The sequence below is a fragment of the Rhodnius prolixus genome, unplaced genomic scaffold (genome assembly GCF_049639745.1).
Source record: "Rhodnius prolixus isolate KJV_2025 unplaced genomic scaffold, Rpr scaffold_3, whole genome shotgun sequence".
NCBI lineage: Eukaryota > Metazoa > Arthropoda > Insecta > Hemiptera > Reduviidae > Rhodnius > Rhodnius prolixus.
The window spans coordinates 17626133-17638573 of record NW_027411603.1 but is presented as its reverse complement, the minus strand read 5'-3'; the positions used below and the strand labels follow the sequence as shown (position 1 = coordinate 17638573).

At 29.6% G+C, this 12441-nt stretch overlaps 2 protein-coding genes across 4 annotated transcripts; both read right to left on the bottom strand.

Moving 5' to 3' along the window:
* Positions 1-2459: 2459 nt before the first annotated feature.
* On the bottom strand, positions 2460-4182 carry wash (WASH complex subunit washout). Its single transcript, XM_074124033.1, has one exon. The coding sequence runs from the start codon at positions 3994-3996 to the stop codon at positions 2698-2700; it is 1299 nt and encodes a 432-aa protein (XP_073980134.1). The 5' UTR covers positions 3997-4182; the 3' UTR covers positions 2460-2697.
* A 1273-nt stretch (positions 4183-5455) lies between these two features.
* Positions 5456-12333, bottom strand: pths (probable ATP-dependent RNA helicase DDX47). 3 transcript variants are annotated; one of them, XM_074127047.1, is made up of 10 exons: positions 12196-12333; positions 12006-12124; positions 11763-11856; positions 10880-11044; positions 10616-10782; positions 9946-10182; positions 9629-9852; positions 7840-7972; positions 7511-7639; positions 5456-5651 (listed from the first exon to the last, which is right to left on the bottom strand). In XM_074127047.1, exons 2-10 carry the CDS (start codon positions 12105-12107, stop codon positions 5487-5489), a joined length of 1416 nt encoding a protein of 471 aa, XP_073983148.1. In that variant the 5' UTR covers positions 12108-12124; positions 12196-12333; the 3' UTR covers positions 5456-5486. The 3 variants fall into 3 exon arrangements, with proteins under 3 accessions (XP_073983148.1, XP_073983149.1, XP_073983150.1); XM_074127048.1 differs by having other exon boundaries at positions 12006-12121; positions 12196-12332; XM_074127049.1 differs by lacking the exon at positions 5456-5651 and having other exon boundaries at positions 7512-7704.
* Between the last annotated feature and the right edge of the window lie 108 nt (positions 12334-12441).

The window sequence follows — 12441 nt, the reverse complement described above, 5'->3', positions numbered from 1 at the left end:
TGAAACTTATATTTGTTTTATTGCAATAAATAAAAATATTCTATTAATATAGAAACTTTAGGCAACTTTCTACTTCCCAGTTAATTTTGAAAATGGTGATTTTGTAAAAAGCATGGAATGTGAATGAAATCTTTGCATTTGAAAGATTTCTAGGAAGTCATCTCTTCTGCTAAAGTAAAATGAGCATATATATTTAAATCCGGCATTAAACTCAAGCAAATGAAAAACTCCATACCTGCGCATAATTAATGACCTAAGACAAATTTGTTAAGTTTCCTAAATTCGCTTAAGATTTCTGCTGTTGATTTCATTAAACATAATCCAATCACTGTGATTACTTTTTTCATATCAAAATAAATCTAAAAATTCTTATCTGCAAAGGAAATTCCTGTGTACCTCATTTAAAAGTAAAGTGTCAAGTTACATTATTATATTTAAACAACTTTCAATTATTTGATCGAAATTATTTTGCAAAATAAAGCATAATCTTCTTGAATATGATGAAGTGATTATTGTACCTAATACGAGATTGGCGCTGGACTTATGCCTGCCGATGATCCACCGATTCTTGTGAACTAAGCTAAAATAATATAGAAAAAAAGATTTTGCTTCTATCAGTTGTTTGGATAATATTACTAAGCCTTTGATTGTTTAATAGATGGAACTAAGGTTAATTATTGAAAGAGTTAAAACTGAGTAATGTTATTTTTGATATAACTGTCGTTTAAATAATTTCTTAGTTAGTTAATTTCTTAATTAATTTAGGTGAACAGATTTGTTTTACAAATACAAAGCTTATTGTGAATATGAATCCTATTATGAAAAAATAAATTTTGTAGGAATATCTTCAAAATTTTGCCAAATTAATGGCCAAGGAGTTGAAATATTTACTAGAAGAAAAAAAGATTTGTTTTTCATTGGCAGAAAAAAAGAATTGTTTTTGAATTTGGCCCAGCTACTGTAGAAATATTTGGGTTCTCTATGAAAATGTTATTATATTTATTAAAATTATACTGACTCTTCAGTAATTCAATCAAGATTTTCATACAGAACAAACTCTGCTCTATTTCATTGTATCAAGACTAAAACCCTTTTTGTGTGATGAAAAAAGTTACAAATTTCAGAAGAGCGACTAAGTTTAATGGTGTCTGCGTTTTATTAATTGTAAAATATAGCAATAAGTGGCGATCTCATTATTGCTAAGATTTCAAAGCATTATTTATTGATAAAAATGAATGATTCAAAATTGCAGTTTAAAAAAATCCAAAATCGTATGCAGAAATGTGTTATAACCCATTTTAACAATTGATATTCATTATTATGTGCATACAACTCTTTTATAGCAAATCCTCTGTGATTTTAATGTAAAATTATATTTAATATCTATACCTGTTACGTCGGTTGTCAGAAGTATAGTTCTTTAATTTAAATTGAAAAACTTGGTTTCTTTCCTTTCCTTAAGTATTTCTTTCTCTTTCCATAAATAAGAGGACATGATACAATTGCGTCCAATGTCCTAATGAGTTTTTACTTGAAGTAGACGTTAAGAAACTTCCGTCTCTCTCGTTCCCAGTTTTTATACCCTTTATTATTAGAAGACAATTGCCAAGCCCATTTACAATCAACCGCTATTTTCAAACCCAATTGCTTTTTGGGGTTAGATTTGTATTTTTGGTTGAAATAACTTCGATAAACGGCGTTTATGAGTTAAGAAATGAAGGATTGAAATGAATTCAATTACGGTTCCGGCCTGTAGCCTAAAGTGTCGCTGGAGTGAAATATTAGAGTGTGATCACAAAGTGGAATGATCATTTCATCCACTGGTTGAGCAAATCTCAACATGCTCTTATATTGAAGGAGGGAAAGAGATTTTAAGAAAGAGTTTCTCAAGAAGACGATCGAATAAGGAATTATCCAAGAGATGTGGAACTATTTTTTTTAAGTTTAAAGCGTATTAAAATCCGGAAGAATGATGAATGTGTGAAGCGAATGTATTTGTAGGTAAGAACGGAGAGTAAGTGATATTCTAGTGATAAGCACCTAGACGATGCTGGCTGTATGGCGGAAGCCAATGCCAAAAAAAGAAAACAAAAAAAAAAAAATCCGGAATAATTGGCGTCTAGAGTTTTTTCTGGTAACTGCCAGTATTCGAATGTTCTCTCGTTACAGCATTGCTGTAACTTGTAATAGCAAACAACATTTAAGTAGTGCATATGAATACACAGTTAAGTTACTCTTTCAACAGAGGTCGTTATGAGAAGTTCTTGATGTACGTTGTTTAGTGCTTTTATAACCGAACTTTTACATTGAAGTTCTACGATTAGTAGCCCACAAATTTGTGTTTTTTTTTACCCCTTAAAAGTCAATTTTCAACAATCGGAGGGTACGTGTTTATTTATGTAGACTATATTTTTTATTCCAAGCTTTTTGTCATTATTTAGATTGGTATTAAAACGCAATTTAGAACGTTTATAAAATTCTATATAATAACGCTTAATAAAAGGTAAAAACTAAATTAAATAACATTTTGAAATACACTTCTTAAGATGAATAATCGAAATTGCTTTGTTAATACACAAAATATACATTTAAACAATAATTTTAGGCTTTTTCTTTAGTCATGGAATGCATGGCTATATCACGGTAGCTTATAAAACAGAACAGGCACTCTTAAACTATCACCAATCATATAGTCTTCTAATCGTCCCAATCTTCGTCATCATCTTCTTCAGGATGTTTAACTGGAGCAGGAGGAGGAGGGATCATAGACACTATTCGGTCCAACATCCCATCTGTATTATCTATTTTACCAGAAATACCTTTTCTTCTCATTTGCAACTTTTCATGCAGATCATCCATTAAACTTTTACTCTGAGGGATAATTGGCTCATGTTCATCATAACTTACATGCTTTAGTTTTGATTTACCACCAGCTTGCCTAATTGCTTCCATCAAATTAGCTCTAACATCCGAAGAAACAATAGTCTGCGTTTTCTCCTGTGGTACTTCTTTAGATTCAACTTCATTATCAAAAATAGGTGGCGGAAGCGGCGGAGGTGGTGGAAGTGGTGGTGGTGGCTGAGGTGACCCCGACTCAAAACTATCTTCATCTTCTTTTACTAGAAACTCGATCTCTGAGTTAGAAGACACATCTGTTAGCACTGGAGATACCTTATGTTCAACATTTCTAATGTGCTGATCAGCAATATATCTTAAATCTCCGGCAATTCCGGTTAGTCGGGGTAGATTTAAAGGCGCATCTATGTCCGGCACATCTTGAACTGAAGGAGAATAAAAATAATTATGTATATTTTTGTAACTCAAAGAACCACTGGAACCAACTGATATCGGGCCTGGTTCTGTATCTGCGCTTTTATCATTGTCAACAGATGATGTATCTAGTTGTTCCACTACATTGCCTAAAGGATCTATTAATTTATAATTCTTAAACAAATTTTGGTTTGTATTGTAAAGTAGGATTGAATTAATTCTTGAACAATTAGACGGTAATATTCCCAATCCTTCCAAAGGCGAAGTTTCACTATTATTTTTAAGAGTCTGAATGCTGTCTCGGACATGATAAAATTTCAATTTTTCTTTTAAGGAAAATTTATCAACAGGTAAGATGGTGCCTTTTATTTTAATGTTTGGTTCATTAATTTCTACTATTCGATTTAATGGATTTTTATAAAATAATTCAGTTCTAGGACCAGGATATTTGTTGCAAGAATATACCTTTATAGACTTATTGATATTTGCAAGTTTCTCTACCTTTTGCTTGGCTATCTCACACCTACTTTGAAAATTTTGTAAACGTTTCTTTTTTCTTTCGATAGCACATTCTACATTTGTAAAAATATTTGACACAATCTTTTCTAAAGATTCTAACGAAAATGCTATCTGAACAATCGTTTCTTCATGAGATAAATCTTGCTGTACTATAGGAATAATTTGTTGCTGCTTTCTCATTTCTTTTTCACTTATTAAGATGGGCATAAATAAAAAAAAAGGTACATTATCTTTTAAATAGATAGTAAGAATTCGTTACCATACCTTTGTTATAATTATGCCACCGGAATTCATTAACTGTAATTCTATTATACTTAGCTAACGAAATTGTAATAACTGATTAATAAATGGATAACCTTCACTCGTGTTACTTTAATTTATTTCGGCAGTTGTGACCACAACCCACTTTTTTGGCGATTTTCGTCGAATCGTTGGTTATTCGTTTTTAGCTCTGATATGCAAAATTCCAACGTTTGTTCCATAAATTGAAAAATTTATTTTTAAAAAAATGGTCACCCTAATATGAAGTTCAGAATAGACAGCGAACTCTAGGGATTTTTAAAAAAATTAAGCCAGACATTATCTTTTCATTTTTCATCTGCAAAATTTCAATGTTCGTTGTATTAATAGTTTTTTTATTTTATTTAACGTTTAGATTACAGGCGCCCTAGTTATTAAGCAAAAAGTGGCCACCTTACCTTAAATTCTTTTAGGAAGGCTAATTTATTGTAATTGTTAAGTTCTAAATTTTTTTTCACCGCTTGGTTTAATTTTTATTTTAAAACTTTTTTAATTTTGCAGAACAAACAATAGATCACAAGGAAAAACTATTCGTCTAAAAATTTTGTAATAAAAATTAAGGATGCTTATAATTTGACGTTAGAGTGTCTACTTTTTTGTTTCAATTTTTTCTCTCACTCTCAGCCAATCATTACTGTTTCGCAAAATTGAATAGTGTCAATTTCAATTAACAAACCCAATTTTTTTTAGAATATTACTGATAACAATAATTTGTGCTATTAAATTTATTAGCAAATTTTAAACACTATTCTTAGTCCTAGAGAATGTGTTCTATGATTGGTTACTAATATATAAATTTGCTGAATCCATAATCAAATTGCGAAGTCAGCACCGCCGGGATTAATCTTTCTCTAATTTTATGACAGATTCTTAATTAGATCTAGCTAATTCTCCAGTTTTGGGTTTATATTAAAATTTAAAAAAGACAACGTGCAGAAACAAATTAAGAAATATTATAATCCTTTAAAATGCTTACTATTTTCAAAAAGAAATTAATGCACTTAATTTTCTCGGTTACTTACCTTCAGTAGAAATCAAATTCTCTATACCAAACTGATGAATCAATTTCTGATGATGGTTGAAAATCAAAATATGGCCAGAATCGCAAGAAAATAACTGCTATGGCCCAAAAAATAACTGAATCTAAAGCACAGGCGGACCCAACCTCTTGTTCAGAATTTTAATTTTTGAGGATATTATTTCTTATAAAGAAATAAACTGTATTGTTGTTATTATTATAACAATTGCCTTCTAGGTGCATATTAATCACATTTTATTTCTTGTGGAAACAAATAAAAATTCTTAATGTAAAGTACAAATTCTTTTGACATTAAACTGGCTGGGCTAAAAGAAATAGAAACAAGGATTAAAAATTATTTTTTATTAATATTAACATTTTATTTCTTAGCCTTGAATTTTTTATGTTTATTGGGTTTTCCAAAGAATTTTCTTTTACGAACTCCTAAAAATGTTTCAGTATCATTGTCAAAACTATCATCTTTAAGGGAATGACCACCTTTTTTTCTTTTCGAACTCTTGCTTTCCATCATATCTTTTAGTTGCTGAAAAAAAAAATTATACATATCCTGTTAAACGTAATATAATGTATGATAAGGAATAGCTCAGGAATAGTGAGAGTTCTGAACTTCCACGCGGAGGTCCTGGATTCTAGTTCATTATTTACGCTTCAGTAGAAGTCAAATTCTCTATACCAAACTGACGAACCAATTTCTGATGATGGTTGAAAATCAAAATATGGTCAGAATCACAAGAAAATAACTGCTATGACCCAAAAAATAATGGAATCTAAAGCACAGGCGGACCCAACTGCATTTTCAGAATTTTAATTTTTGAGGATATTATTTCTTACAAAGAAATAAACTGTATTATTATTATTTTGTATATGTATATATTATATTTATATATTCTGTATAATCAAAACTTTAAGAAAATCGTTAAAAATGATTTTCGAAAAAATCTAGTATGCTATCTATTGCCTTTGAAGGTATTTCTTGTTTCCCAAACCTTCTTGAGGGGTGCTTTTACCACAATAGCTATTATTATACATTATTATTATTATTGCTAAATATATTATTTTAGGATTTTATGGGTCAGCTCACTGTCCGGAAATGGACAGAGCTGTATGTAACAACACAACATTATCTAAAAGTTCACAGAAAGAAAGAGCGCCAGCCAATGATCTCTAATTCGATGCCACTTAATTGAATATATATATATATATATATATATATATATATATATATATATATATATATAAAATCTGAATAATGTTGGTAAGAATTAATTGTTTCTAAATTCGTAGTTTAAAAATGCAAAAAATTAGAACGTTGATGAGTGTCATAAAAGAAAGATATCTACACTTCAGATTTTTTTTCTTTTAACTTTACGATTTTTATCATGAATTCTCAAGAAAAAAAAATGAAGAAATTTGCATAGAAAACTTTTAAGGTTAAAATCCAGGACGAATTATGAAGATCCTCCCTAAAAGTTCAACTAGGATCTACAAGTTGTTGCTGAGCTTAAAGATTTAGGATTAATTGTTGAAAACGAATGAGGACAGAAAAACGAGGGGCAACATAAAATATAATAATAATAATAATAATATTATTATTATTATTGGATTTCTATGCAGAGGTCCCGGATTCGAATCCAACTGCTGACCCTTACATTTTTTTTTCCTAGGAGCTTCTTACAGGTGATGGACAGTGTTGTCTATAACGAGAGAACACTGTCCGGAGGCACTGAAAAAAACTCCGGGTGCCAATAAACTCAGATGCTGACGCGCCGTAAATCATTAAAAAATAAATAAAATATATATATATAATAATAAAATAATACAACATGGAAAGTTCAACAAGAAAAGATTGAGGTGTTGTGGGCAAAGTCAAAATAGAAGGAAGGTTGTACCGACTGGAATTGAAATGTTGGGCTATTTCTTGGAGACAGCATAAGTTGGACGTAACAGAAATGAGGAAATGTTAAAATGGATGTGAAGGTAGGTAAAGATATGCTAGAGATCGATGTATGGGGTGATAAAAAATGATAGAATGCGGAATGATTATACTGGGCTAGGTTACTGTCTAGGAGCTACAGCCAAAACAAAAACAAAAATCCAAGAAGAAATGCTTAGATGCTTTAGAGGTTATAGATTATACGACAAAAAAGAAAAGAAAGGAGCTGACGGGCAAAAGAGGAAAGAAAGGCGAAGTTAAGATGGAAAGTGAGGCTGCTGGATTTCAGGGACATGAAATGGAGAAAATAGGAAAGGAACGGATAAAGGAAATAGATAAAAGTGAAGGCTATAATTCCGTTCTTTATATTCATGATGCTGTGAAAAAGAAAAAGAAAAACTATTCTAAGATGTTCAATCTAAGCTCAAATTATAATAATAAATACACACCTCAGTTGCAGTTCGCTTAGCCTCAGCAACTCTTTCTTCTAAACTTAACACTTCTTCGTCATGAGTTTCATAGAGCGGCAATTTTTTATCTATCAACTGTTCTATTCTCTGATACAATTCGATGTCGTACTGTAAACAAAATTGGAGAAACAAACTCTGATTTTCGCAGGAGATTAATTTTACAGATTTCCCAACTGAATAATAAAATATAGTATTGTATTATTAGTTAAATAAATATTCTCAAAAAAACAAAAAAAAAATCAGTGAATCGTTATACCAAAAATGCACATTAAAATTCAGCACCGATATTTTAAGAAGAAAAAGTTTACCTGTGTTACAAAAGTCAGTGCTTTTCCAGACCTTCCAGCCCTGGCAGTTCTTCCAACGCGATGAATATAATCTTTACTATGAGTTGGTATATCAAAGTTTATCACAATATCTACATGCGGAATATCTAATCCTCTAAAAACATTTTTAAAGTAAATATTGTGTATTATGAATTTAATTCATATATTTCAGTAACTAAGAAGAATGCTTTTATAATCTTTTTAATAAATTTTTCTAAAGAAAATGTCTAATTAATAATTTGTTTGAGACTTATGATAAACAAAAGATTGTCAAAACTAAAAAATGGATGTCACAATATTTAGCGAAACATTGCAAATTAGTCACAACTTTTTAATTATTTTTGGTCAATAATCAATTTTTAAAGTAGATTGTCCTAAAATAAGGAAGTCAAAGGTTGCAAATTGCACTTTAAAAAAAAAAAACTTCTGATCTCTTTGAAATATTTGAGAAAATGAAAGGAAATATTTTAAACAAGTACTATTTTAATAAACAAAAATTCTTATGTACTTACTCCAAATTACAATTTCACACACAACTACACAGTTGAAAAAGAAAAGAACGTGAATAAACCTTCACCTTTTTTTTTCTAAAGTGCAATTTGTATCCTTTGATTTCCTTATTTTAAGACAATCTACTTTAAAAATTGACTTCTGGTCCATCTAAAAGAGTTTTCAATGAATTAAACAACTTGATAACTAACACTGTTGAGTGTTCGTCAACACGTTTTTTTGTAAAACAAACCTAATTTCTCATACAAAGATAAAAGGAATCCTGGAAAATGATATACCGTTTGAAAGCCCATTAAACAAGGAAACTTTTATAAAAAGTTCCAGCCCCTAGGTCTGAAAATGATCACGTAAGGGCCTAATGAGTTTTCTTAAAAAATTCGATTACTTTTATTTTCCCAGCATTCGGAGGAAGAATTTATGGAGAATGATTTATGCTTCGACATCATGTCAATTTTTATAAAATTTATCTGTTTTTCTAACCGTGTCATCAGAACCAAATTCGGTTTAAAACTTTCTGAGAATAACATTTTTATTGCAAAAAAGTAATGTTTTTAGAAAAAAATATTAAGTGACGTACTCAAGAATAGTGGAAAATATGAAGTTGGCCAATACATCATTGAACTCCACTTTATATGTACTACACCCAGTAGGCGTATGGACAATACTTACTGGTTCACCCTGTATATAAGGCTGAAATTAAAGGTTTGCTGCCTTTTAATTTTTTTTTTAACATTTGGGTGAATGCTTGGGTTAAAGAAAATATTTTTTTTTTAATTTATTCGTAAACCAATTACATTAATCATGCATTAAAACATTCTTTGTAGCTCAAAAGTTTTACCCTCACAAATGTCAAACTTGGCTATTTGCTTTAAATAAAATAGCGAGGTGAACACAAGTACATTTATAAGAATCAGGATATTTTTATATAATTAAAAACATTTCATTTATTATTAGTAATAATAAATTAGATGGGCGCTAATGCCCTCAGCAGTCGACGCGCCAAAAAAAAAAAAAAAAATAAATAATAATAATTAGAATTTTTAAGTGCTTCTATAGTATAATTATATAGATCATTAATGTTATTTACACGATTCAATTAAAAGCTGGAACATGGTTTTATTTATTAATACTTTCTCTTATCTTCTACAGTAAGAGATTTTATATTTTATATTTAAAAGAGATAAAATGAAAATTTAAAATAGGTTTTATGAAATAAAATCCAGGTAAATATTTAAAGCTAAATTTTAAAAAAAATTGGTACCTGCTTGCGACATCTGTTGAAACCAAAAGAGATCTGTTCTTGGCTTTAAATTTTGTTAATGCCGATAATCTTTTATTCTGTGACATTTGTCCATTAAGAGGGATTGCAGTGTAACCAAGATTTCTTAACATCAAAGCAATTTTCATTGTACCATTACACGTCGCACAGAATATCATCATTGAATTGCCAACTAATTCATTAACTATGTGTACTAAGTATACATCCTTGAAATTAATGAGATTAAGTCTTCAGTTTTTTTTCTGCCAGAATTAATTTAACGCAATTTGCCAAAGAAAGTTTTTTTTTTTTGCACTTACTTTAAATCTTACAGGAATAAATAAATAATATTGCTGGAGTTGCTCGACTGTTTGGTACTTTGTTGAAACTTCTACTTTTACAGGATCCCTTAAAGAAGCTCTCTGCAATTTTTGTACTTTCTTTGTCATTGTAGCAGAAAACAAGAACGTTCTCCTTTCCCGTGGAATGACTTTTAAAATTTTATCCACTTCGAACTCAAAATCCATATTTAGAATCCTGTCAGCTTCGTCCATAACCTATAAGTAAACCTTAAATTATAATTCTTCTGCAGAAACATATTCTACTTTAAGAAATCAGGAAATACTCAAAATAATGTTATCATTAACTCAAGGGACAGTACTCTGCGAATAATGTAAAAATCTCCTCCACTTATTTTATTATTATTAAAAAAAAAAAAAAATTCAAACCAATTCAAAAATATTTCAAATATTTGGGAGGAAAATCTGTAACTGCATAATTGTGGGAACAAGGGTTAAAAAAAAAGATATTTGACAAGATTGCAGTATATCCTCTTTCGAACAATCGAAGAAGCAAAAATAATACATTAACCCTAATTAATAAACCTACGAGATCTTCATTCTGAAGTATCAGAGTTCAGGTGATCTGAAGAAATATGTAAATTAAATAAATACTGGGTTTACATTCTTTATACAGTAAATAATAACATACCAAGAACTTTAAAGCTTTCAAATTAAATCCTTTTGTATTTTCTAGATGGTCTACTAGTCGACCTGGTGTTGCTATAATAATGTGTGGTTTCTTTGCTAACGTAAGAGCCTGAGACATCATATCCATGCCTCCTACTATTACCGCACATTTCAAACCAATATTAGACCCTGTAATTTATTAATTTATAAAGTTAGCTAATTACAAACAGAAATTGTGTAAATAATTAACTAATATATTCAACCAACTTTAAAAGTAGTACAGTACCTAATGCTTCAAACTGTTCCGAAATTTGGTAAGCAAGTTCCCTAGTTGGGGTCAAAATGAGTGCAAAATATCTCTGTGGATTTTCCAGAAGTGCTTGCAAGATAGGGATAGCAAATGCTGCAGTTTTTCCAGATCCGGTTTCTGCAAGCCCAATAACATCTCTTCCTAAAAAAGTTTTTGACGAGATAAAACAAGCTTTACAGATTTTTTTTTTTTTTTTTTAACAAGAAAAGAAAGTAAGGGAATATAATTTTTTTGACTCAGTGACCTCGGTAGCCGTCTTTATAAAGTAATTTTTTTGTTACAGAACGAATATTGGTTATTTTATTTATTATTTTTTATTTTATACAAAATAATTATACTTTTATCTAAGTGAATAAAAATGGTTAAAAAAGGAGTTTTTTGAATTCTAGTTTGATTTTTTTTTTGTATTGCATAAATGTATGTGTACTGAATTATAATAAAGACAATAAAAAAAAAAAATAAAAAAATTTTTTTTTTGATTAGACAGCTTAGAATTTTTTTTAAATTTTATATAGCCTATGAGTTCTTACCGAGCAATATAACGGATTTTCTTTACCTTATTATTTCTTTCTTTTTTTTTAAATATTTGAAGACATACCAGGTTTTTGTTAACCCTATTACAATAAAGGTATTGATGTTTTAGATTGAGAGGAAGGCAATGCGGGACCCGCAAGTAAGTAAATCTGTAATTTGGAGCCGAAGGGACTGAAGGAGAGCAAGAAGAGGATTATCCTCAGAAAGTGAAGTGAATTTTAAAAAACAAACTTGTGGAAATGTAGTATTTTTTTCAAAATATTAATTCAGCAAATATATACAAATCTTCCTTCAACTACTTATAATTTTGATTATTTAATATTACCTTGAAGAGCTAATGGTATTGCTTCCAATTGTATTTTGGTAGGCTTCTTCCATTGTAACGTTGCACAAGCTTCACACAAACTATCAACTATCCCCTAAAATAATTCAAAGAAATTTCCAGATTATCTGATAATTTTGTTATGTCCTATCTTTCAAGAGCATTATGTACGCATTCAGTAACTGAATAATAATAAAATAATATGCACAGAAAACATAAATTATAACACAAATTTTATATATTTACCAGATCTTTGAAAGATAAACATTTTTCATTTGGGTCAACAGCATTTTTATGAATATTGTCACAAAATTCCTCTTGATTATCTTCTGATTCGCTAGTATCCATTAAGACTGCTACAACTTCTAGAAAGCATAAATATTCAGAACTTTTAGTTTAAGTTTAGAAGATTATTCAAAGATCACACAATACTTACTCCTAAATTCAAACTTTTTTCAGGCTAAGGTAACGATTTAGGATAGGTATTTTGTAGGTTTCATCTCACGAAACAACACATGGTGCAAGAGTCGAGTGTACTGTCAGTTAACCTGATAACCTGGATACTAATTTGCAAGGCGTATACCATACCATTATTTTTCAATATATCAATTGTTTAAAAAATTCTTTAACTTTATTATACTACGGATGAATGGAAATACTGAAATGAATGGAGAAATTGAAA